General features: G+C 32.2%; 2 protein-coding genes, 1 long non-coding RNA gene and 1 pseudogene across 4 annotated transcripts; 3 read left to right on the top strand and 1 right to left on the bottom strand.

Annotated features, from left to right (window-relative positions):
- Positions 1-6,123: 6,123 nt before the first annotated feature.
- LOC120154055 lies at positions 6,124-6,619 on the top strand (annotated as a pseudogene).
- Positions 6,620-8,425: 1,806 nt separating this feature from the next.
- LOC120154014 (26S proteasome regulatory subunit 4 homolog A-like) lies at positions 8,426-11,467 on the top strand. Of its 2 annotated transcripts, none has more exons than XM_039165874.1 (6): positions 8,426-8,992; positions 9,466-9,711; positions 9,812-9,981; positions 10,051-10,288; positions 10,383-10,508; positions 11,235-11,467. In XM_039165874.1, exons 1-6 carry the CDS (start codon positions 8,510-8,512, stop codon positions 11,316-11,318), a joined length of 1,347 nt encoding a protein of 448 aa, XP_039021805.1. In that variant the 5' UTR covers positions 8,426-8,509; the 3' UTR covers positions 11,319-11,467. The 2 variants fall into 2 exon arrangements, 1 of the variants encoding a protein (XP_039021805.1); XR_005518845.1 differs by having other exon boundaries at positions 8,428-8,992; positions 10,051-10,267; positions 10,370-10,508; positions 11,235-11,318.
- An 886-nt stretch (positions 11,468-12,353) lies between these two features.
- Positions 12,354-13,826, top strand: LOC120154016. The gene is made up of 3 exons (XR_005518846.1): positions 12,354-12,411; positions 12,911-12,952; positions 13,425-13,826. It is a non-coding gene; the product is annotated as an uncharacterized LOC120154016 (long non-coding RNA).
- Positions 13,827-16,983: 3,157 nt separating this feature from the next.
- Positions 16,984-20,764, bottom strand: LOC120154015 (transcription factor PIF1-like). Its single transcript, XM_039165875.1, has 6 exons — positions 19,907-20,764; positions 18,108-18,203; positions 17,940-18,009; positions 17,811-17,875; positions 17,301-17,684; positions 16,984-17,173 (listed from the first exon to the last, which is right to left on the bottom strand). Exons 1-6 carry the CDS (start codon positions 20,738-20,740, stop codon positions 17,078-17,080), a joined length of 1,545 nt encoding a protein of 514 aa, XP_039021806.1. The 5' UTR covers positions 20,741-20,764; the 3' UTR covers positions 16,984-17,077.
- Between the last annotated feature and the right edge of the window lie 2,729 nt (positions 20,765-23,493).

Here is a 23,493-nt window from a genome sequence, read left to right as displayed (position 1 = left end):
TTATTTTTTGCAGTATTTTCTATTATCAATCTAAAATATTATTTTTCATAATATTTTTTTAACAAACAATATTATAAAAAATATAATATTTTAAGTTACATCAAACCTAAAATATTATACTTTCATAACATTTTTTATCACCATCATTTTCACTATTTTTTTAATCTTAAATTAACTTTTTTTAGACTTTCCCCCATGTTTGTTCCTTCCGGTGGTGGTGGTGGTGGTGCTTCGTCGTATCTGCTGCTTGTCCACGTCCTCCTCACGTTGCCTCGTTGTCTTCCACTACATCCCAATTGAAAAAGAAAATGATAATGCCCACTTGGCACTTGCCCATCGTTTTATTAGGCCTGCCAAAATTACGAGACGTCATTTCTCATACTTTAGTTGGGCCGGATCTTAGATAGCTTTTTCCAAAGAAAAAAAATTAAATCCATTAAAATTATAAATTAATAAGAAAAACATAATATTTTATTTTAATTTTAGTATTAATTCAAGATCAATTTTACACAGGGAAAGTACCTTCATGATGTTGGTCCCTCTATTACATTAACTGTATCAATTTAATCTCTCTACTATTAGATAATTCAATTTAATCCTTCTATTACTTTAGTTCAGTTTATTTCTATATCAGTAAAATGAATCTTAATTTTTAAATTAACATTTACTATTTATAGATATATAGATTATTATATAACATTTGGCCTTGTTTTTTTTTACCAATATATGGACTGAATGGATCTATATTATAATAGAGAATTAATTTAAGACAAAATTTACAATGCACTTCATTATCATCTTTTGGCTTAGTTATAAAAAAATCTCAAATAATACATCTTTCATCGTCTAGGTGTCTAAATTCTTTTATGTCAAAGAACGTGCTTTACATTTCCGATGTTATTATTTTAAGTGTTTGATCGATTACGATCATTAAAAAAATTCAAATCAATCAATATGTGTTTGATATGTGGTCTAATTTTTAATTTCCTTTGATTGTTTTAAAAATAAAATTCATAAATTTTCAACCACATAATTTTTAAATGTTCCAATTTTTCAACTCACTGTAAACGAACCGAGTCGAGCTCGACTCAAATTTGAAAAATTTAAAATTAGGTTCGATTCGACTCGAAAACTCGTGAATAGCATAGTGATAAGAAACATTCTTTAGCAATAATCATGGGTGTAAGTGTGATAAGTTGAATTGTCATATGTATCGACAAATCGTTTTTTTTTTTTGCGATGGTCCATTAAATCAGTTATCCAATTATTTTTGTTATCTAGTTGTGTTTTACTCTTTTCCTTCATTTAAGTGTAGGGACGTTTTTATCGAGGCACACAACTTAGGTCTTGGGTTTTATCCCTCAAATCCTTAATAAAACATAACTTTGCTGAGCAAAAAAAAATGCCATAGACAATTCTCCAACACCTAGTCCACGGTCGAATCATTCCCGAACTGAAAAACAAACAGATTTCCCCAGCAAGACTCACTTCAAACTCACCCACTTTACTCCATAAGGATTTCACCATTAACTGCATAGCCCCAAAATTAGGAGTACGTCTAAGAAATATAGCCACCAACGAGTGCTTCCAAGTAGAAATTCCTTCATTTAGAACATCTGTTGACGAACGCGCCTTAACAAAACCCTCACTAATCTCCGGTGGAAAAAACTCCAACGACTGCTCCTTATTCCCTCAAACAACTTCCTCCAATCCATCAAAAGCCAACAAAATCAAAAGAGCACTATGAAAATCAAAGCAAACATAAGAAAACAAGATAAAAATCCCGATCAAGGCAAGGAAATTTTCGACGAAAACATACCTTATATCTTATGTCGAGAGCATTTCCTTCATTTATCATATTAAGGTAAAAAGTTTGAATAAATTTTTTTTAATGGAACTTGTCACCTTGACGTGACGAGTTCCGTTCACTGTAAAAAATGTCGTAATACAAAATGCAAAATTTCTTCAGGCTGCCTTGTTGAGAAAAAAACCTGATCTAATTTATTTAAATCCAATTTTTCTTTTCGAACCCAACAGATGAAAAGCTAATAAGCACTATAATGAAATATTTTGATTTCCTTTCATCATTCTATATTTCACTCAATATAAGGATGGATATGAGACACGAAAAAAATATAATTTTACCTTATATATTTAAGAATAATTACAATAATATCTCTATATATTATTTTTTAATTAAATTACTGTTTTTATTGAATAAAAATAATATTTTATTATTATTTCGGATCGGATGAAAGATATATATTTTTCGGGTTGAGTCAGGTCGGGTGAAAGATGTAAAATTTTCAGGTGAGATCGAGTTGACCGAAACCCGACCCATGCCTATCTTTGTAACACCAACTATATAACCAAAATGGAAAAGACATGTATATTATAAAATCAATCAAAGGAAAAAAATGAGATTTTTTTGCAATGTCACGACATTATTTTAAATATATGACATATATTATTATTTATATATACATAATAATTTTTTTAGAGTTTATATCGCTTTCTATAAATTAAATTTATTTTTTTCTTTTTTGATTTTGTTTAGTCGGTGATAACATCGATTTTGATGTTGGGTACCGACTGTCGATTATCTTTTATCTTTATTTTCTTTATTTAATTTTCAATAAGAATAATTCTTTTTTTGTGGCATAATTTTTCTGTCTTTGTGAAACATTTTTCATTTTCTTCATCGGTCGTTTGGTCGTTCTTTTTATTTTATATTTTTCAGTGTTGGATTTGATGACATCACGACTGATCAAGATGATGCTTATTTGTAATCCTATTGATCTTCCATGCTATAGACTCCCAAATTGAATTTGAATACGCGATTTTGCGACGTTAATATTTTCTCGCGACGTTAATAGTTTCTCACGACGCTCGAATTGATTTGTTGTTCTCAGTGGTCTTTCAATAGTCTAATATTGTTTTGTGGTTTGTTTGTCGATGCAACCATACTTGTTCCTATATATATTTTGTTATAGGTTTTGTTGAATTGTTCTTATATAATCTAAAGTGATTTGTTTCAATGTTATAAAATTTGTTCAAATTATATATTTAATTTACGATGGTAGTTATAAATTGTTATTATAATTTTAGATATTTCCACTTTTTTAATAAAAATAATTGTCTCTATTAAAAAAGTAAAAATATAATATTAATATTTTGAACACATTGAATTTATTATGTTAATGTTAAATATTAGTTATTATTTAACTGGTAATTTTTATATAATTATAATTATTTTAAAAAAGGGTTAAGTATAAAATAAGTGTCTAAATTATACATGTTTTCATAAATAAGTGTATTCTAAAGTATTTTTTGACTTATAAAATGCCTAACGTTATAAATATTACTACTTTATATACACAGATTGTAACGGTCGTTAAATAAAAACTGTTATCTATTTATTTATTGACAGGTGGCCATGATTTGAAATTTCTTTTCTAATTTTCTATAAATTTGGAATGTATAAAAAAGAGAATAAATGAAATATTAAAATTAATATTTTAATCCTAATATTAAAACTAATTTTTAACCTAAATGTAAAAATGTAAAAGTTACCGTCAATCACCTCTCCTCTTCAACTGTCCTCCCCCATTCACTTTTGAAACTCTCATCCTCCTTCGTTCTTCCTCAATAAACCAGGGGCAGATCTATGTGGCCCACAAGATAGCATCTGTATACTTATTTTATTTTAAAAAATATCAATAGTTAATAATTATATTAAAAATAAAAAATTATATACACCTTTTTCATTTGTATTTAACTTTTTTATATAAATTTTTTGTTGTTGAAATTTATGCACACTCTTTCTATTAGTTTCAACGTTTATTTGTCATAAGAGCTATAGAACAAATGTGTTTTATTTTATTGGGAAGAATTTAATCTGATTGTATTTTTTTCAAATTTAAAAAGTTTAAAAGTTGAAAAAAAAAAGGTTGACCATCTTTCTTTTTATTGGGGCACTTAGTCAAATAAGTTAGTAGGTTATATAGTTAATTAAAACAAGGGTAAAGTATAGTAATGGTCATTGAATATTTCTGAAGCTTGCATTTAGGTCCTCCAACTTTTAAAACTTGCAATACAGTCCCCCAACATTTATTTCGTTTGCAATATGATCCCCAACTTAAATCACTGTTAGAAATTAGGGTAAATTATATAAAAGGTTATTGAACTTTTCAGACACTTGAATTTAGGTCCCCCCAAATTTTAAAACTTGCAAAGCAGTCCTCAATTTCATGCTAAACCCTAATTTCCAAAGTAATTCAATTTCATTCTAAACCCTAAATTCCAAAATAATTCAATTAAATTCAATTATGTCAGATTTATTATTATTTAATTTCATCTTATTTCATGTGATACGTATTTTTTATATAAATATAATAGTATAATTCTTATCTGTTGAAGAAATTTTTTAATTAAAAAAGTAGTTAGGATATAGAAGAGGTTGAAAATAATTCGAATTTTAAATTTATAAAATGTTATTTTGACGTATAAATAAAAGTGTAAACTACTAGGTTGACAACTTAACTATCTAGCCCTTTTTACTTTTGTCATCGATCTTTTAAATTTATCAATCATACAACATAATTATTTAACTGTTTCAACTAAGCCACTAGTCGTTACCAATTGATACAAATGATGAAGTGGCAGTTAAAAGGAATTGATATTATACATTCAGTCTTTATTATTTATATAATCAATTTGGTCCTAAATAAAATAGAATTTAATAAATTAATCATTTAATTAGGATCTGACATGTGTTAGCACATGATCATGACACGTGTCATTGGTGACACATGTCACCACCTAATTATTTATATATGCTATCAATTTGGTCCTAAATTAAATAAAATTTAATAAATTAATCATTTAACCAGGACCTGACATGTGTTAACACATGATCATGATATATGTTATTGGTGACACATGTCACCACCTAATTAGAAGAAAATTAAGTTACAAAGAAGTAAAATTTGGGTCTTGGGCAAACTCAAACCTGAGTCACGCAAATGAAAGATACAGGGTGGAGCCACTAAACTAACACCATCGTTTGTGTTAAGAGATATACAATAATACTATACTAATAGTATGACCAATGCCAGAAAAAAAGAATATAATGGAAAATGGAAATAATGAGATTTGAACTTCGGCAAAAAATTTGAAAGCAATAAATGATGGGAAAATATTATATTTTTTACAATAAAAAATATTATATTTGATAAATTGTTTGATAGATTTAATATATTTTTTAAATATTAGTTGATACAATATTTTAAAAGAATAAATTTAAGGTTTATATATTTTTAAACTTAATTTAATAATTATATTTTTCATATTTATAATTCATGATTATATATATAATCTTAAGTTGAGTATTTCTAATATAATTAATAATTTTAATTTCTTATTAAAAATAAAATATTCAAAAAATATAAATGATTCATACATTAATATATGAATATTTTTTTTATTTATACATCTAAATATAAATATACATTTATATAAATATATTTTTATTCGTATATTGAAATATTTTGATTAAAATATAAACATATTTTAAATACTAGTTTATACAAGAAAAATAAAATATATCAAAAATATAAATGATTCATACATTTAAATATAAATTGAATCATTTATATTTTCTATACATCTATATTTAATAAGAAAATAAAATTATTGGGGGACTGTTTTGCAAGTTTTAAAAGTTGGGGACCTAAATTCCAGTGCCTGAAAAGTTCAATGACCATTTATATAATTTACCCTAATTTTCTAACAGTGATTTAAGTTGGGGAACATATTGCAAAATAAAATATATCAAAAATATAAATGATTCATACATTTAAATATAAATTGAATCATTTATTTTCTATACATCTATATTTAATAAGAAAATAAAATTATTGGGGGACTGTATTGCAAGTTTTAAAAGTTGGGAGATCTAAATGCAAGCTTCAGAAATGTTCAGTGACCATTACTATACTTTACCCTTAAAACAATTATATTGAGTACTGTGACATTTAGATGAAATTATCAAAACACTCTCGATTTTGGATCCTATTTTTTAATTCTTGGATCCGTTAAATCCATTGAAAGCAAAAACCCTAAACGCACTAACCCACCACAAAGCTTCAAGAAATGGCTGCTGCTTTCAGTGGAAGCCGATTCAAGGATTTCCTCAAGAAATACGGGAAAGTGGCACTTGGCGTCCACTTCTCAGTTTCCTCCGCCTTCATAACCGGCCTTTTCGTGGCAATCAAGCAGAACGTCGAAGTCGAATCATTGTTCGACAAGTTACATCTCTCGGGCTTCTCCTACGACCAAAACCCGTCTGCACAATCAAATGGATTTTTTTATGGAAGATTCAAGGGTCGAGGAGAAGCAAAGGAATCGGACGGCTGAGCTTGCTGCTTCCACTGGCGGAGCTCCTGCATTGGCTGTGATTTGTAACAAGGCATTGTTCCCTGTTCTTGTTCCGTTCACCATCGCGCTCACGCCTCCCATTGCTAGGTTTTTGGGTCGGAGGAGGAGAAGAGAATGGGGGAGGAAGAGAGTTTCAGCAGAAAATGGAGGAGGGGATCGTGCTAATTTTAGGGGTGTTTAATTCACGGAATATAAGATTATCAATAGGAATGTAAGATTATTAGTAGGAATGTAAGATTACTAGATAATAAGATTACTGAAAATCTTGTATTTTGTGTTTGGTTGGTTTAGTAGGAATGTAATCTTTTTTAGTTTGGTTAAAGAAATAAAAGATTATTAGAATATATATTTAACCAAATTATCCTTATTATATTTTTTTTTAATAAGTTGAAAAATATTTATATATATATTTTAAAAAATTTAAATTCATAAAATTTATATTTTTTAAAAAAAATTGTAAATATAAAAATATTTAATGAAAGGGTAAAATTTTATTTTAATCTTTAAACTTTATATAAAATTTTAATTATATATTTTTTATAAATCTAAAATAGTTTAAGAATAAATTTGTAATTTAATATTTGTAGAATTTTTATTATTTAATGACAGAAGAATAATATTTTGAATAAAAAAATTTAAGGGCATTTTAGTTCAAAACGCTGGTAATCCAACAATACATATGGAAATGGAGGTAAAGACATTCCCGATAATATACCTCAAAAAAATCTACTATCCGTAAAATATTACCAGGAATGAAATTCCCGGCCAACCAAACATGAGAATATGGATTTTATTTCTATGAGAATTCCACATTCCTTGATTCAAACATCCCCTTAGGTTTTTTAGTTTTAGGGTGTATTTGGTTGGGGGAATGGAATCCACATTCCCCCGTTTGGTTGGCCGGAAATGTCATTCCCGGTAATCTTACATTACCAATAGTGTATTTTTTTGGGTATATTACCGGGAATGTCATTACCTCCCTTTCCTTAGGTATTGTTGGATTACCGGCGTTTTTGGACTAAAATGCCCTTAAAAAAATTTCTTTAAAAAATATTCTTATTCTGTCATTGAATAATAAAAATTATAAGAAGATTAAATTACAAATTTATCATTAAATTATTTTAGATTTACAAAAAAAAATTCTATAATTAAAATTTTATATGAAGTTTAGGTGTTAAAATAAAATTTTACCATTTCATTAAAACTTTTTATATTTTTAATTTTGTAAAACAAATTATATAAATTTTATGAATTTAAATTTTTAAAAAAAATATAAATATTTTCCAACCTGTTAAAAAACAAATATAATAAAGACAATTTTGTTAAATATACATTTCAATAATCTTTTATTCATTTAACAAAACACAGTAATCTTACATTCATGCTAAACCAACCAAACACAAAATACAACATTCACAGTAATCCTATTCCCTAGTAATATTTTATTCCCACTGGTAATCTTACATTCCGTGAACCAAACGCACCCTTAGGTTAAAAGATTAGTTTTAATATTAGGATTAAAATATTAATTTTAATATTTTATTTTTTATATATTTGAAATTTATAGAAAATTAGAAATGAAATTCAAATAATGATCACGTGTCAACAAATGAATAGATAATGATTTTCATTTAACGATCGTTACGGTTTAAACGGTAATATTTATAACGTAAGGTACCTAAATAGATTGAAAATACTTTAAATACTTATTCGTGAAAATAATTATAGTGTAGAAACTTTTTTTTTATACTTAAATCTTTAAAAAATGAAATTCCAAATTAAAATATTTAATATATATATATATATATATATATATAAACTAAAATAATTACATAAATAAGAGTATGTGATTACAATTTTATTGACTCAAAATATTCGTCCCTCTTTTAACGCATGGGTCATAACTAAAAAAAGGATCAAAATGGAAATGCAATATATGTCTAGGACCGAAATGCGCCTTAATATATGAATTAGTAGATAAGAACCCTTCCCCTGTTTTTTAAAAGAAAGCACCCTATTTTCAAAAAAGAAAAAAAAGTCCTCGAAATCTCGTTCAAAACAACCCTAAATCATGGGTCAGGGAACACCCGGCGGTCTGAATCGGCAAGGCTTTCCAGGGGACCGGAAACAGGATGGATCTGATAAAAAGGAGAAGAAATTTGAGCCGGCGGCACCTCCAGCCAGGGTGGGTCGTAAGCAACGAAAACAAAAAGGACCCGAAGCGGCGGCGCGTATCCCGACTGTGACGCCGCATACCAAGTGTAAGCTCCGGCTGTTGAAACTGGAGCGGGTCAAGGACTACTTACTTATGGAAGAAGAGTTCGTTGCTAATCAGGAACGGCTCAAGCCGCAGGAAGAGAAAGCCGAGGAAGATAGATCTAAAGTCGACGATTTGAGAGGATCGCCCATGAGCGTGGGTAATTTGGAGGAGCTGATCGATGAGAATCATGCGATTGTTTCATCGTCAGTTGGACCGGAGTATTATGTTGGGATTTTATCTTTTGTGGATAAGGATCAGTTGGAGCCTGGATGTGCTATTTTGATGCACAATAAGGTAAATTAAAGGCTTAAGCTTTCTGGATTTTTGTTTATTTTTTATTTTTATGGTTAAGGATCTGAGATTTTTAAAGGAAAACTGAAGTATTTCATCCGAAAGGACACTGATCTATTGTGGTGTGTGTATATTTATATTTATAAATTTAGTATCAGTGCTGGGTGATTATATTATTTTTATATCAGCTGCTGCAAGCTAAAAGAACTGTTGCAATTTAGAATGATGATTGGGTTAATATCTTATGTGAGAGAATTCTTGTGAAATTGATGACCTTTACAAAGATGAACTTTTAGTTACTTGTTTAATTCTTAAATGGGTCCAACGAGCTCAAGCATGGGATGTATCATCTCAGAGTGCTGGTCCAAAATATTAGTATACAGCTCTTATTATCTTGAGGGTTTAGCATCTCTTCGATCCCTCGTAATTTCTTTGTTTTCGAAAGAAATTTATGATTGGTTATTGTATGTTCTCAGGTTCTTTCTGTTGTTGGACTTCTGCAAGATGATGTTGATCCAATGGTATCAGTGATGAAGGTCGAAAAGGCTCCTTTGGAATCTTATGCCGATATAGGAGGTTTGGATGCTCAGATACAGGAGATTAAAGAGGCAGTTGAGCTCCCTCTTACCCACCCTGAACTATATGAAGACATTGGTATCAAGCCTCCAAAAGGGGTTATCTTGTATGGAGAGCCTGGGACAGGCAAGACCTTGCTCGCAAAGGTGCGTCTTTGTGTTTGAAGTTTATACTCTTACAGCATTTCTGTAGATCTTTTTTCGTATAAAGTTAGATCTTATTTTATATCACTTTATGTACTTTCAGGCTGTGGCTAATTCTACATCAGCAACTTTCTTACGTGTTGTTGGCAGTGAATTAATTCAGAAGTACTTGGGAGATGGTCCCAAGTTAGTTAGGGAACTCTTCAGAGTTGCCGATGACCTTTCCCCTTCTATTGTCTTTATTGATGAAATTGATGCAGTTGGTACTAAGAGGCAAGTCGGTGAAAAAGTTATACCTTGATGGATATACCTTGGAATCTTTCTCATTAATCTGCCATACAGGTATGATGCCCATTCTGGTGGTGAACGTGAAATTCAGAGGACCATGTTGGAGTTGCTGAACCAATTAGATGGCTTCGACTCAAGAGGAGATGTCAAAGTGATTCTTGCAACAAATAGAATTGAAAGTCTTGATCCAGCTTTGCTTCGTCCTGGTCGAATTGATAGGAAGATTGAATTCCCCCTGCCCGACATCAAAACAAGGAGGCGCATTTTCCAGGTATGTGATTATCTCATGAGAGTGCTGATTCTCTGTATCAAACATGTTTCATTATTCTCTTGTACTCATAAAGTTTTGCTCTTTCAAATCTTTGGACTACAGATACACATCAAAGATGACGCTGGCTGATGATGTGAACTTGGAAGAATTTGTGATGACTAAAGATGAGTTCTCTGGAGCTGATATAAAGGCAATATGTACTGAGGCTGGTTTGCTTGCTTTAAGAGAGCGACGCATGAAGGTTAGACTTGTTAAATTCATAATAATGAAAGTTTTTGCTCTTCTTTTCTTATAATATATGCAGGTATATTTTCTGACATATTAAGCTTAATTTACAAAATTACACCCTCGATCCATAGGTAATGGAATTGAAACCTGATTGATACTTTTACTACCATACAAGTTCAACACTTCAAGGTTACATTCTCGATATGCATGTATTAAAATCAAAAGCTGGTCTGATGGCAATTATAATAGCAAATCTTTTGCAAATTGCCATGCATGCATTCGTGCATCTAATTATGCTTTCTCTTCTATTTTTTTCCATACGATACGCTGAAATAATGCTATATATCATTATTAGCGAGGGGGAAAAGGATTCATTACAGAAATATTCTGTTACACTCGTTCGAGCAGTCTGCAGGGTTGTGTGAGTTAAGATCTAGGTTTTTTTTCAAAAAAATAATAATAATAAAGGTGGGAAAAAGTGTAAACTATATTGTCAAAACGTTTGGCACTGCAAGCTTCAAAGGTCTTTAAGAAACCGCATTGAACTCCCCTCTCAGCAAGCAGAATGCTTCACACATCAATTTTAGGTTATTTTTCTTGGTAATCTACTTATAATGCAGTGATAATACTGCAAATGTGTGGCTGTATTAGAGTGTAGACGGTGAGAATATAGATGCAAAGGATCTCCTATATGTCATCTATTGGTTTGTGGCTGATTTTAAAAGATGGTTTGTTTCAGGTGACACATGCAGACTTTAAGAAGGCCAAGGAAAAGGTGATGTTTAAAAAGAAAGAAGGGGTTCCAGAAGGACTTTATATGTAGCAGAATTACTTGGTTTTAGCAATATTTCCTCAGTGCTGTACTTGTTATTCTGGATTCCTTCTGTTCTTCTTCCTCCTTTTTAAGCATTTTGAAGCCTAAAAAAGCTGTAAACCTTTTGAGACATTTTACAAGGAGACTTCTTTGCGTGATTTCTTGGCTGCTGCTTTAAGGCTTGAGAGTTCATGCTCTTCTTTTAATTTTAATATTATCTCAGGCAAGAATGAGAATATAGAAAAGGGTTGGTAGTAGATAAATAATTAGAGATTTTGGAAATTAATATAAAAAGGGTATTTGGTTGCAAAGCCATTTTATTATTCAGTTTTAATTTTGAGATAGAACTCAAGTAAAAATACCTTTATAATTTTATTTTAATGATTAACGATAACAAATTACTATAATTTTTTGAAATTAATAAAAAATAATTTTTAAATATTTTGTTAGTTAAATTATCGTTATTTTATTAGTTTTATTTTTTTGTAAAATTATTTTGTTAATTATTAAAACAAAATTTTGGAATGACTTTTCTTTAGTATTACCTTTTCTTCAGATCATCCAAAATCAATATCGAATTGTAAAATTTAATTAAAATTCAATAAGATTTTTAAAGTTTATCTGCAAATTTCAATGATATAAATGTGGGGTTGTAAATTTTTTTAACATTGTAGAGTGATTATATTTGTTTATAACTTTCTTAATTAATATGTAGTCGTAAATTTGTTCATAAATTGGAAGTAGAATGAAAGTATCAAATAAAAATAATTTTAATGATTTTTAATCTTTTAGATTTGTTTTATTTTTAAATTTAGGTATTAAAAATAATTATTGTTCTCAACAATAATTTCCAAGATTGTTGGAATTACTGGGTGCGACTGTTAAGTAAAATTTGATTTAATTTTTTAAAGTATTTTTTTAATTTGATTTGATTTAAAATATTTTAAATTATAAAATAGAAATATTATGATTTAAATAAAATAGTTTAAACATTCATTTTCATTTAAAACTTTAATCAAAGGCCTCCAAATTCCAATCCAATTTCCCCAACTGTCGTCCACAAGGCTTTTACATTACAAGTGCCCCCCCGTCTTCTTCCTTGGTAAGTTCTTCGCTTCCCTTTCCTCTTCTTTTAACTGTTTTCATTTATGGCTGTATTTGTTTATTTTACACCTTCCATTTTGTTGTTGTTCTGTGGCATGTTTCAAGACACATAAAGGTATGAATATGATTCCCACAATTTCTTCCATTCCATCTTTTCTTCACGTATGTTGCTAAGTTTTTGAATTTTGCTTTAAATTACGGGCGTTTCTTGGGTTAATGCTTTCTCATCAACTTGTATTCTGTAAAAAGATTAGCTTAGCATGCATTATACTTTTTCTTTACCAATAGCAAGAAAGCATTCTGGTGAAGTTGAATATGTGTTGCCTTAAAGAACCGAACCAATGGTTTATGGTCAAGTTTTTGCAAACAAAGATTATAAGGAAATTTTGGGTTTATTGTCCTTTTAACCTGCTAGCACTTTGGAGCTGAAGCCATAAGTTGGCATTGTCACCTGTGATGTTAGAAATGGGGGCTGATATCTTTTATGGATGATGCAGAAACCCCCAGTGTGAAGCCAGAGTCCATTCAAGAAAAATCTGGTGAGAACTTTGACTCAACTGGATGTTTCTCAGTAAATATCATGCTTCTTTTCTCTCGTTAATGATGCTTGCGCTTTTAATGTATTTGGTGTTCTAAAAATGTTCTTTTTATAGATTGGTACATGTTGAAAGGTAAAAAGTTATTTCATACCGAGGTTGGGGCCTTGGGGTTGCTTTTCTTGTGATAAATTCATAATTTCTCTTCTGCTTTGCTGGTATCAATAATATCAACACTCCTCTTCTGGTCTGTTCAGTAATCCGTACCAAGGTTTATGTAACTGGAAATCAACTGCAAATATAACTGATATGTATTTCAACTCGAGTTGGGTTTAACCAGAAAATAACTTAGCTAAGGGGTCTATTTCAGGAAGCGAGCATTAAAAAAAAGATTGATTATTTCTAGCTCATGTTGGCCTTTGCTCTATCGTACCAGAGTAATCTAATTTAGAATCATTGTCTCTGAATACTGCAGGAACCCCTAGTGTGAACTCAGGGTCTGTTGATGAAGTTGTAACAACTATTGTCAAGTCAGAGTCCACATTAATGATGCGGTGAACCCCGGTGTCAAGCCAGAATTATCTGAAGGAAGATCCAGTAAGCACTCTGTTCATCAATTGCTTGTTTTCGATTGATTTAATTCCATAGTATATAAATTCAAAAACTGTGTTTTATGTTTATCCTTGGATGCTTATTTTCACTTTTTCAGAAAATTTGGTAAATAAACAGTCTTTTGATGAATCGTTCTCCTTGTCAATTGTCTGCTACAACGTTTAAAAACCTTATTCGTACTTTGTTTTCGTATGTGCTATATTATGAACTTCAATATCTGTTAATGCTTCTTAAGAACCTTCATCAAGACTTATCATCAATGAAAGCTACCATTGCATTTAAGATCGAATGCTTTTTGTACTTTTATGGTTTTAAAGGCAGTGCAAAGGAAACATGTTTGCTTGCTTGCTTGACATGTTACAGTGTAAATTTTTTTGGAGATCATCCCAACTCAAACAACTTATTCAAGCCCTCCTTTTCTTTTCCTGGAACTTTCAAAAGCTCAAATGTTATTTGTTTCATATCTATTAGGTGTAATCCAGGATTTCAGGTGGAAAGGAAACTAGAAGTTGATGACCCGAGTGAAGTGCTACAAATAACGCAGATGCAGGCTATTGGCATTGTGTTAGACTTTAGTAGAATAATTTTTGCATTTGAGAGTAGGCCGAATGCGTTGCTTTTAGCTAGATTTGGTTCGCATCAAGTTTTTCCACCTGGACCCAAAAAGATTATCCACATCAGCTAATTGATTCTCTGGGTTTCGTTCCGCCCCCGATTTAGATGTACAGTAGAAGCTTGAATGAGACCCAGCTTAGGATGATTGTTCAATGTTTTCCTGATCCAGAGAACCTCTAGATAAAACTGTCTTTATGCCAAAACTGATTAAATCCCTTCACACAACTGTTTAAAGCTACCATGTTCGTCATGCAGCGTCTTCCGGTGAAGTCCGTGAAGCTTTGAAGGATGAACATCTTCAAAAACTTCTCTACGATATTGATAGCTCCCCGGACGCATTGAATGTCGGTTCTGTTCTTCCTACTTGGAAAACCTTGATTCCTTTTTGCTGATGGTCAAGTCACGTGCCTGCTAAATCCGGTTTTGCTTCTTGTTAGGAGCTTGACAAAGCTATGGGAGTGGATGTTTTCCGCATTTTGAGTGATAAGGTATTTTACTATCTTCAACTTGTGCAATCCTTTAGTTGTACATCTACTTCAATAATATTCATATGCTCTTGTGTACACTGTTTTATTGCATCAAGATCAGTTTTGTTTACGAGGATGGGGTTTTAACATTGTGAATTATGAGATCTCTCAAATATGTAAAAATTGATTATTCCGAATCGAGCAATCTGCTAACATAGGGCTCAAGGGCCTATCATTGTTATAGAATGAACTCTGTATCTGCCATAGGATGTCGGTCAACGTTCCGAATCCTGAACAGAATTGTCTTCTTTGCCTCATTATCTTCCATCTTCTGACATTTTCAGATTTGCCCATACAGTCCTGCCCTACAGTTTCAGTTATCTCTATCAAGTATTCACATAGCCTAACGAACAGGAGAGTGAGCAGAGTGTTGTTGAGCTCGATTCAACTCGAAATTAAAGATTGAAGTCCGAATCGAGTTCCAAAACTTAAACTTAAAACATTCTTAGATTTAACTCGATTGAAGCTTGAACTCGAGTTTGATTTAAGCTTAAACTCAAGTTCGATTAAGCTCGAACATGAACATTAAGTACATGAAAATCTTATATTATATTTTTTATAACATGTAAAAGTTAATATTATTAATAATTTAATTTAAAAAATTAAAAATTTGATACACGGAGTATTTTTTTGAGTTGCTAGTGAGCTTCTCAAGATGGTTATCAAGTAGTTCGTTTTGATTTATTAAAAATTTGAATCGAGTTAAAGCTCAAGTTGAGTAGTGTTAATTGAATTTCGACATAATTGAACTCGAGTTGGTTGATGGAGATGTCGGCTTCTCTTGGTTGGGGGATGATTGGTGGGCCTGCCTTTACTGGGGGAACATTGTCCCAGACCTCAAATTGCACTGAAAAAAGAGTAATAAAAAAATTGGGAACAATGACCATTCTTCATGTTCACCTTTTCAAGGTTCAGAGAATTGGGGCAAAGTTCAACTAAAATGCAATTTAACCCGAATTTGACGGGTTTTGATCCGATAGGATCAGATTTTTTTTTTTAAATTCGGGTTTAGGTCGGGGCGGGTTGAACTTTTTAAGGGGTGAGATCGAGTCGGGTTCGGGTGGAGGGTGAAAAAACTCCGAACCGGGGATAACAATGTAATTTCCTTAAAAATTTTATTATTTTTTAATTAAGTCTTTATTTTATATCAGGTAGGGTCGGGTGGAGTGTATATATTTTTCGAGTCGAGTTAGGTTTGGTGGAGGGTATAAAATTTCGTGTCGAGTTCAGGTGGAGGGTGCAAATTTTCGGGTCGGGTTGACAAAAAACCCGACCCGTTGCCATCTCTAAGTTCAACATAAAAGCTGAAACTGAAAAAAGAAATTTTAAGGGAACATAGAGCCTTCTCTCCTTTGCATCTTTTTGAGGTTCAGAAGACAGCTGGGGAAGATACAGCCTCATGTCTACAGGTTTGAGACCTAAAGGCTAAAGCAAAAAATTCTCTTAAAATGTTCTGAAACTCTGTTTGAATATTTACATCTCTGCTGAAACTAAACAAAATAAATAAATATATATACCTTATGGATTACAATCATAATAAAATCTGGAGAAAATGGAGGGGGAGACAAATAAGAGAACAAGGAAATTATTTGTACTGGTGGTATAATAATTTTACATGTTAGCTAATGTTCTCTTTACAGCACTTTAGAAAGACCAAAACCTTATCCAGAGAGTGTCCATGCATGATTTTCAACCTGCAAATGCATAGGAAAATGTTGTGGATTGAAAAGGGGATGAGTCTAAAATATAACTGTTTAATATAAGACTGAAAAAAGGTAGAAATGTTCTCTTTAAGCTAGTATAGCGTTGTTTTTTTAGAGTAAATTGGGTAATTTTTTATGTTGAAATCGAAAATATCATGTTTTTCATAATAATTCATCTAAATTACATGATTATTCCGGTTACAACTTAAAAGGTTATCATCAAGACATTTTTGATTTTAGTCTAAATTATTATCAATTGTATAATCTTTTAGAATAGACAGTTAATATTTTAGGCTAAAATCTGTCGAAATATAACATTATCGGTTGTAACCGAAATTATTACCAATTGTATAACTTTTTATGTTGGGCATGGTAACATCTTAGGTTAAAATCTGACCATAAATTAGCCTTAGATTAGACCACCGCACATCAGAACAACCCTTGAAAAGAGCATCGTGCTGAAGCAACAATGGATCAACATCCTAAACATTGTATTAGAAATCATCCATGATTGGACCATTTCAGCGTACTATTCGAGTTCTATATACTTGGTAAACTTATGCCAGCAGGCCCTGATCATGAAGTCTATTAGAGGGGGTTCATGGCATTTACCGTCTTCTTATTTCCCATCCACACAATGCTTTCGGCAACAATCTTTTAATAATGTACAACTATAGAAGAACGCACGCACCTGATTGGTGATTTTCAAGATTCTCGGCCGAGCTGGCACTAGGTTTACTAGAACTTGGCTGTGCCGTTGCTTGACCCTGTAAAAGTTGAAATTCGTAATCAATACTGCATGCTCATCAAAACTGTGATCTTAATGTGTTTGAGCTGGTTAGATCAGACATTTTAGGAAAATTTTCTATAGGAAGGACAAAATTAGAAATTTACCTGTGGATGGAGTATTTGCATCTGTTGAAGACTGAGATGCTGCTGATCAGGACCAGCCAAATTTGGAACTTGTGGCTGGTTCGGGTTTAGCATTGCATCTGGCTGGTTGTTCGGTTGGGTTCTCAATGGATCGGAAGTTGGAACTGGTTGTGGCATATTAAAGGCTGGCATAGGAAACCTTGGACCCAAATGTGCCGCAGCAGTTGATGTCGGTAATCCTGAGCCAGCCAAGACATTGGGAAACGGCATCATTGGCCTACTTATTCCCATATCCATTCCCATGGCCATGCCCATCCCCATCCCAATTCCCATTCCCATTGTTGGCATGTATTGCTGAATACCAGGAAACATCATTGGGACCATGCCACAGCTCATGGCCATCATCTACAAAAAGTTGAGTCTAGTCTCAAATATAATTTTCAAGCTCATTCCGCATCATTACGTGAAATGTCAATAGTACATAACAATCATAATTTAAAAGTATGTCACTAACATTAACCAAACAATTACCTGAACTTGCAACTGAAGTGATTTTAGGTATTCAATTGCCTCATCCAGCATTGATGCTTGTCTGACTAAGACTCGGGAATATGCGAAGTCAATAACGTTAGAAAGAGGAATAACTAAATCAGGAATAACAAACCTTGTTGCAACGAGGTATAAGTTCTTGCAAAGCCTTCATCTTTTCATTTATCCTGTCTCTCCGTCTCTGCACATGAATGGGATATTACACCTCTAAACTAGGGAATGCGGTTACACAAGAATGCCAAATTCATTAACAGTAGTGTAGCGTTAATGAAATCTAACCCTTTCTGAGAGGTTATGGACCTCTGCAGTACGAGACCTTTTTGTAGACGTTGATCCACGTGGTTTCGTTGTGTCAGCGCATTCAAACTCAGCATCCTTTGGCCATCATAAGATTATCAGTGAAAGGCAAGAGAGGAATTTTGATAGAAAGAAGAAAAGAAAAATGTTTGATGCCTCCATAATTAAAATCTATTTTGGTTCCCAACATGTACATGTAGAACATGATGTAAAATAACCCCTTTTTTAATGAAAAAATCCCACATTAATGTGTCTCAACAGGGATGGACTAAGGTGAACAAGTGAAATAATCGTCTCTTAAAATTTCAAATTAAAATGCCCGTCCAGCTCAGTTGGTAGAACATAAGGCTCTTAACCTTGTGGTCGTAAGATCGAGTCCCACGGAGAGCATTTCATAATTCGGAGGTCTCTACGGAAGTTGCTATCAACTTGACGTTGGGGGCAGCCTACTATCATACCTCCCCGTTACCCCATTACATATGGGAAAAAAGGGTCAGCTAATTTTTCTTTTAAATTTTCTTTATATTTTCTACAAATTATCTATTTTCATTCCTCGGAAATTTATAAGTTTATCACATTCTAAAATTTTAAAAGTTCGTCTTACCTAACATAAAACTCTGTGTAAGTCCTACATGTCAATACCTAAAGATGGACTAAGGGGGATGGCTGGGGTAGTTATCCCCTGAAAATTTGAAATTATCGTGTATTTTATATTTTGGGTAAAGTACACAAATGATCTCCTGACTATAAGGTGTTGCTTTGTTAAGTCCTCCGACTATTAAAAGTTACAAAATAGTCCTCAGACTATAGAGTGTTACTTTGTTGAGTCCATCGACTATTAAAAGTTACAAAATAGTCACTCAACTATTCATATGTCGAAACTCGTCCTTTTTTGTTAAAAATTGAAGGACTTCTAAGCTGAACGTTAATATGCTAACTAGGATATAATAGTAGTTTGAGATTATATCTCAGTCATCAAGTTAACTTTCGGCTCAGACTATCGTCAATTTTCTAACAGAAAAAGACGTGTTTAGAACATATGAATAGTCAAATGATTATTTTGTAAATTTTAATAGTCAGAGACTCAATAAAACATCATATAGTGGAGGGATCATTCTGTAACTTTTAATAGTAGAAAGACTTAACAAAATAACGTCTTATAGTCGAGGATCATTTATATACAACCCCTTATGTCTTTTATGTATTTTTTATTAAAAATATTTTCATACCCGTAGAATTTTAGAAGTCTATCTCTATTTGAAATTTTAGAAATTCGTTAATTAGTATAAATTTTGTGCCCGTTATTATGATTACCTAATATTGCCTAAATGGCTAATTCTTTCACAAGTCCCTACGTCCCTTGACATGCATGATAAAGGTAACATTAAGCTAAACGAAAACTGGAAAACACTAAAGAATGTTTTAAGCAACAAAAGAATCCCAAAGAGTAAAAACTATCCAAAAGCAAACTGACAATGACAATCAGGGGAATAATTGGGAGGGGAAACCCCAGTCCCGTGATACGCGCCATTAATCCAATAATTTATTTTTTAAAACTTTAAGCCCCATTCTTTTGTCTATTTTTTTTAATCCTCCCCAACCGTCACCAAATCCATGTTGACCTCCCCTATCTACCCCAATAGTATCAAACACGTGGCATATTTCAACTCGGATAATGATGAAACGTGTATATTTCACAAACAGTGCAAAATTAAAAGACGAACAACTGCGGCGCACGTTAGCGGAGTAGCGAGGAAAGAATTTTACTCTAATAAACTAACCTCACTCTGACATTCGGCTTCGTCCGGTTCTCTTCCTTTACGCTTCCGGTCCTCAGCCGGGGCCGCCTTTTGAGCCCTCGGTTCGGGGATGGCACTGTAGCCTTTAGGTGGTGATGTCACCTTGACCTCGCACGTGGCTAAATTGTCCTTGTTGGCAACCGTGGTGACACCTGCTGATCTAGCGTTGGCAACTGGAGCGGCGCCCATGTTGGCGCTGGCATTGTTGTTGTTTCCACCAGATGCCGTCTCGGTGTTGCTTGGCCTGGCCTGGGAGGCGCCCCGTTCGGGAGCTATCGATGGAGTATAGCTGGAATCGACAACCGTCAGTTGCCTCTCTACGCTCTTCAAATTTGACGGTTGAGATTGCTCCGCCCTCGCCGTTTTATGCCTGGAGAAGTGAACAAAGTTATGGATCGTCGTCGATTCCAACTCATTCCTCCTCGGAGGCGGCATCAGGGGCCTAGAACCTGACGCCGCAGCAGGGCCAGGAACTTGATTAACTTTTCCGAGCGGAGGAACGGAGGCCGCGGTGGAATGATAGAGGAGATCAGCGCCGAAATCGTGGTCGAAGTTGGCATCGTTGAGAGGATATTGAAGCCACGGAGCCATTTCATCTTCTTGCACGAAGAGATGATCGGTAACCGATAGTTGTTGCTGCTGATGAGACAATGGCGACGCTCGGATCTCTCTAGGAGCTGATTGGCCGGCGCCGTGGAATTTAAACGTCGGAGACTTCTTGAGAGATGTTTGGTTTTTTTGGCTCTGCATAACAACTTGACCATTTTCCCACGAAAGCTCCATGATTCCGTCTTCCGGCCTGCTTCGCAACTTCATCAGTTTATCAACCACAATTCCCCCCAATAGTAGATTAAACAAAAAGGAAAGAAAGAAAGTATGAGCTCACATGGAAGGTCTCTTAGGGCGAGCTGAGGTAGAAGATGAAGGAATTGGATAATCGTCTTCCATTTCAAAATCAGGTAAGCAGGGATTCATCCTCTCTACTATCTCTCTTAACACTGTAAAATTGGAGAATTGTTTCCTATTCTTCTAAAAAATACTAACTTATAAGCGAGTGTTATCTTGGCTGATGCTTTTTCTGCAGCTGCCATTGAGGTTGAAAAATTTGCAGAGAAAAAGGAAAACGTAAATGAAAATAAAAATAAAAATTCATGGTGAAAAGAGAAAGCACTCTTAACGTTGTATTATATGCCTCGTTCGCAATGTTAATAAACAGAGAAGAGAAAAAAAATAAAATATTTTTTGTGTTTTAAAAGTCTATTGCGGGCTGATGCACTCCCACAGATAGGGGTTCATCTGTTCTGTCTCTCTCCGAATATTATAAAGAAGAAGACTCGACCAAGTTGAATTTTGTGAATATGTGAACCTTTACTTTATTTATTATTCCCCGACTTTTCCTTTAAAAAAAAAATCAAATTGATTCAATTTTCTCCTCTCGATCTAGTATTTTTTTTAAAGATTTTTTTAATTTTAAATAATATATTTTTGTATAATATAAAATAATAATACAGCCAATTTTCTTTCAAGAGCACGATTAATTAGGCATGTTTTTACCTTACATTATATAAAATGCCAATGACAAATTATTTTTTATTTAAATAAAAATACGTGTTTTATAAAACAAAACTTTTGGGGGTTATAAAATGTCCATTTTAGTATGTATTTAAGTTTATTATGACATGTCCTAATTAAAAGATTGTTTTACAAAAAATAATTATAATTTATTGAGTCCCTGAATTATTAAAATTACAAATAATCTCCTAATTAGGATGTTGCCTTATTGAATCCCTCGATTATTATAAGTTACAAAATGATCATCTGATTATTCAATGTGTTCCAAACTTGTCATTTTTTCTTAAAAAATTGATGATAGTTTGAGTTAGATGTTAACATACTGGCTAATATATGATAGTTGTTTGATATTCTGATATCAGATTATATCATATTTTAATCAACAAGTTAACCTGCAACTCAAAATGTAATCAATTTTTTAATAGAAAATGATGAGTTTGGAACACAACGAATAATCAACTGACTATCTTGTAACTTTTATTAGCCAATGACTCAACAAAGTAATATCATATAGTAAGATGATCATTTTGTAATGTTAAATAGTCGAGAGACTCAATAAAATAACACTCTATAGTTGAGGGACCATTTTTTTTACTTTGCACTAAAATTTATTTCATCATCACTATTTTCAAATATGTTTAGTTAATTGTGGGGCCGAGCAGTGGGGATGGTGGATGGATAAGATACAAGCAGTCCCTTAATTCATAGGGACTGTCCCTTCACATTGTGGCATACCCTATGAACATCCGAAATTAATTTGGATCGTTTTGTACTTGCAAATTATTATATATGTATATATAATGATTTCAAGCCTAAATGTACATTTAAATGAACGGTTCAATGTAACTGGAGGGTCTTATAAAAAAGTCTAGATCAATTGAGTGGAGATGTTCCTCAAACATCAAACTCATCATCGTAAATGTAGGGCACTCATAAATAATTTATATATTGAAAATAAATAACATCCGTTTCTTAATTTTATTCCAGCTAAGTAAAGTGGCCAAAAATCATAAAATTAAATTTATTTATTCCTAATTAATGTACTAAAATATCTTTCAAAAAAATATACTCAAATATCAGTAATATAACATTCCTACCAAATGTAGTATTAATGTTAAATGCATTCAATTTAGAGAAGTTGCAGATCCAAAATATTTTTTAGGGTACACAAACATATGTTAACAATATAAATTTTTTAAATGGAATGAATACAATTAAAATTTAAGGTGGACAACGTTAATATAATAAATAAATAATAAAAACAACTCAAATTTTAGGGTGAGCAAGAAAAATTTAGGGTGGACACCATTAGTAAAATAAGTAATAATCGAAAATAATTCGGATTTCAAGGTGAGCACCCACCAAGCTATGGCTCCGCCATTGATTTAGCGAGGAGAGTTTCAACGAATTTGTGGCTTCAATATGGACTCTTCCTATTGTTGATTTATTAGTTCAACAGACAGCATATCGGAAGCAGAGATATACAATTTTATGGATGAAGCATGGTGGGGGCGAATACAAAATATTTTCATCTAATAGACCCCTAAAAGACATCAGTTTAATCACATTTTGGCTTTATTAAATTGGGATGGTTAATCGCACGAACCAAATCACCTCAAGTGATTTTAATGGTTGAAAGGATGATTATTATTTTCAGAGTTCTTAGGTTTGAGCACTAACAACTGCATAATATTTAAACATTTATTGTCAAATTATTGAAAGTCTTTATAACATATATTATCACTTATAATCACCCAAGATTAATTAAAGGGATTGCTTTAATTTGAATTTTTTCTCTTTTAATCTAATTAATTTTAATTGGGTAAACTTTGTATAATCATTTTTCCTTTTCATTTGACCACTAATGTTAAAATTTTATTAGTCAGATTATTTAATTATATGATATTACTTTATTAAGTTCATCGACTATTAAAAGTTACACACTAGTCTTCTGACTATTGAGAGTTGCTTTGGTGAGTCCCTTGATTATTACAAGT

This window comes from Hibiscus syriacus, unplaced genomic scaffold (genome assembly GCF_006381635.1).
Source record: "Hibiscus syriacus cultivar Baekdansim isolate YM2019G1 unplaced genomic scaffold, ASM638163v2 tig00111105_pilon, whole genome shotgun sequence".
Classification (NCBI taxonomy): domain Eukaryota; kingdom Viridiplantae; phylum Streptophyta; class Magnoliopsida; order Malvales; family Malvaceae; genus Hibiscus; species Hibiscus syriacus.
This window is presented reverse-complemented; position numbering and strand designations above follow the sequence as displayed.

What these genes read in the sequence shown, in the direction of transcription:
- LOC120154014 (XM_039165874.1), top strand. Translation starts at nt 8,510, where the DNA reads ATGGGTCAGGGAACACCCGGCGGTCTGAATCGGCAAGGCTTTCCAGGG. An exon ending in GATGCAGTTGGTACTAAGAG is followed by an intron (nt 9,982 to 10,050) that starts GCAAGTCGGTGA and finishes TCTGCCATACAG; the next exon opens with GTATGATGCCCATTCTGGTG. An exon ending in TATGTGATTATCTCATGAGA is followed by an intron (nt 10,289 to 10,382) that starts GTGCTGATTCTC and finishes TACACATCAAAG; the next exon opens with ATGACGCTGGCTGATGATGT.
- LOC120154015 (XM_039165875.1), bottom strand. Translation starts at nt 20,740, where the DNA reads ATGAAGTTGCGAAGCAGGCCGGAAGACGGAATCATGGAGCTTTCGTGG. An exon ending in CACTTCAGTTGCAAGTTCAG is followed by an intron (nt 17,685 to 17,810) that starts GTAATTGTTTGG and finishes AACTTTTTGTAG; the next exon opens with ATGATGGCCATGAGCTGTGG. An exon ending in TGCAAATACTCCATCCACAG is followed by an intron (nt 17,174 to 17,300) that starts GTAAATTTCTAA and finishes CAACTTTTACAG; the next exon opens with GGTCAAGCAACGGCACAGCC.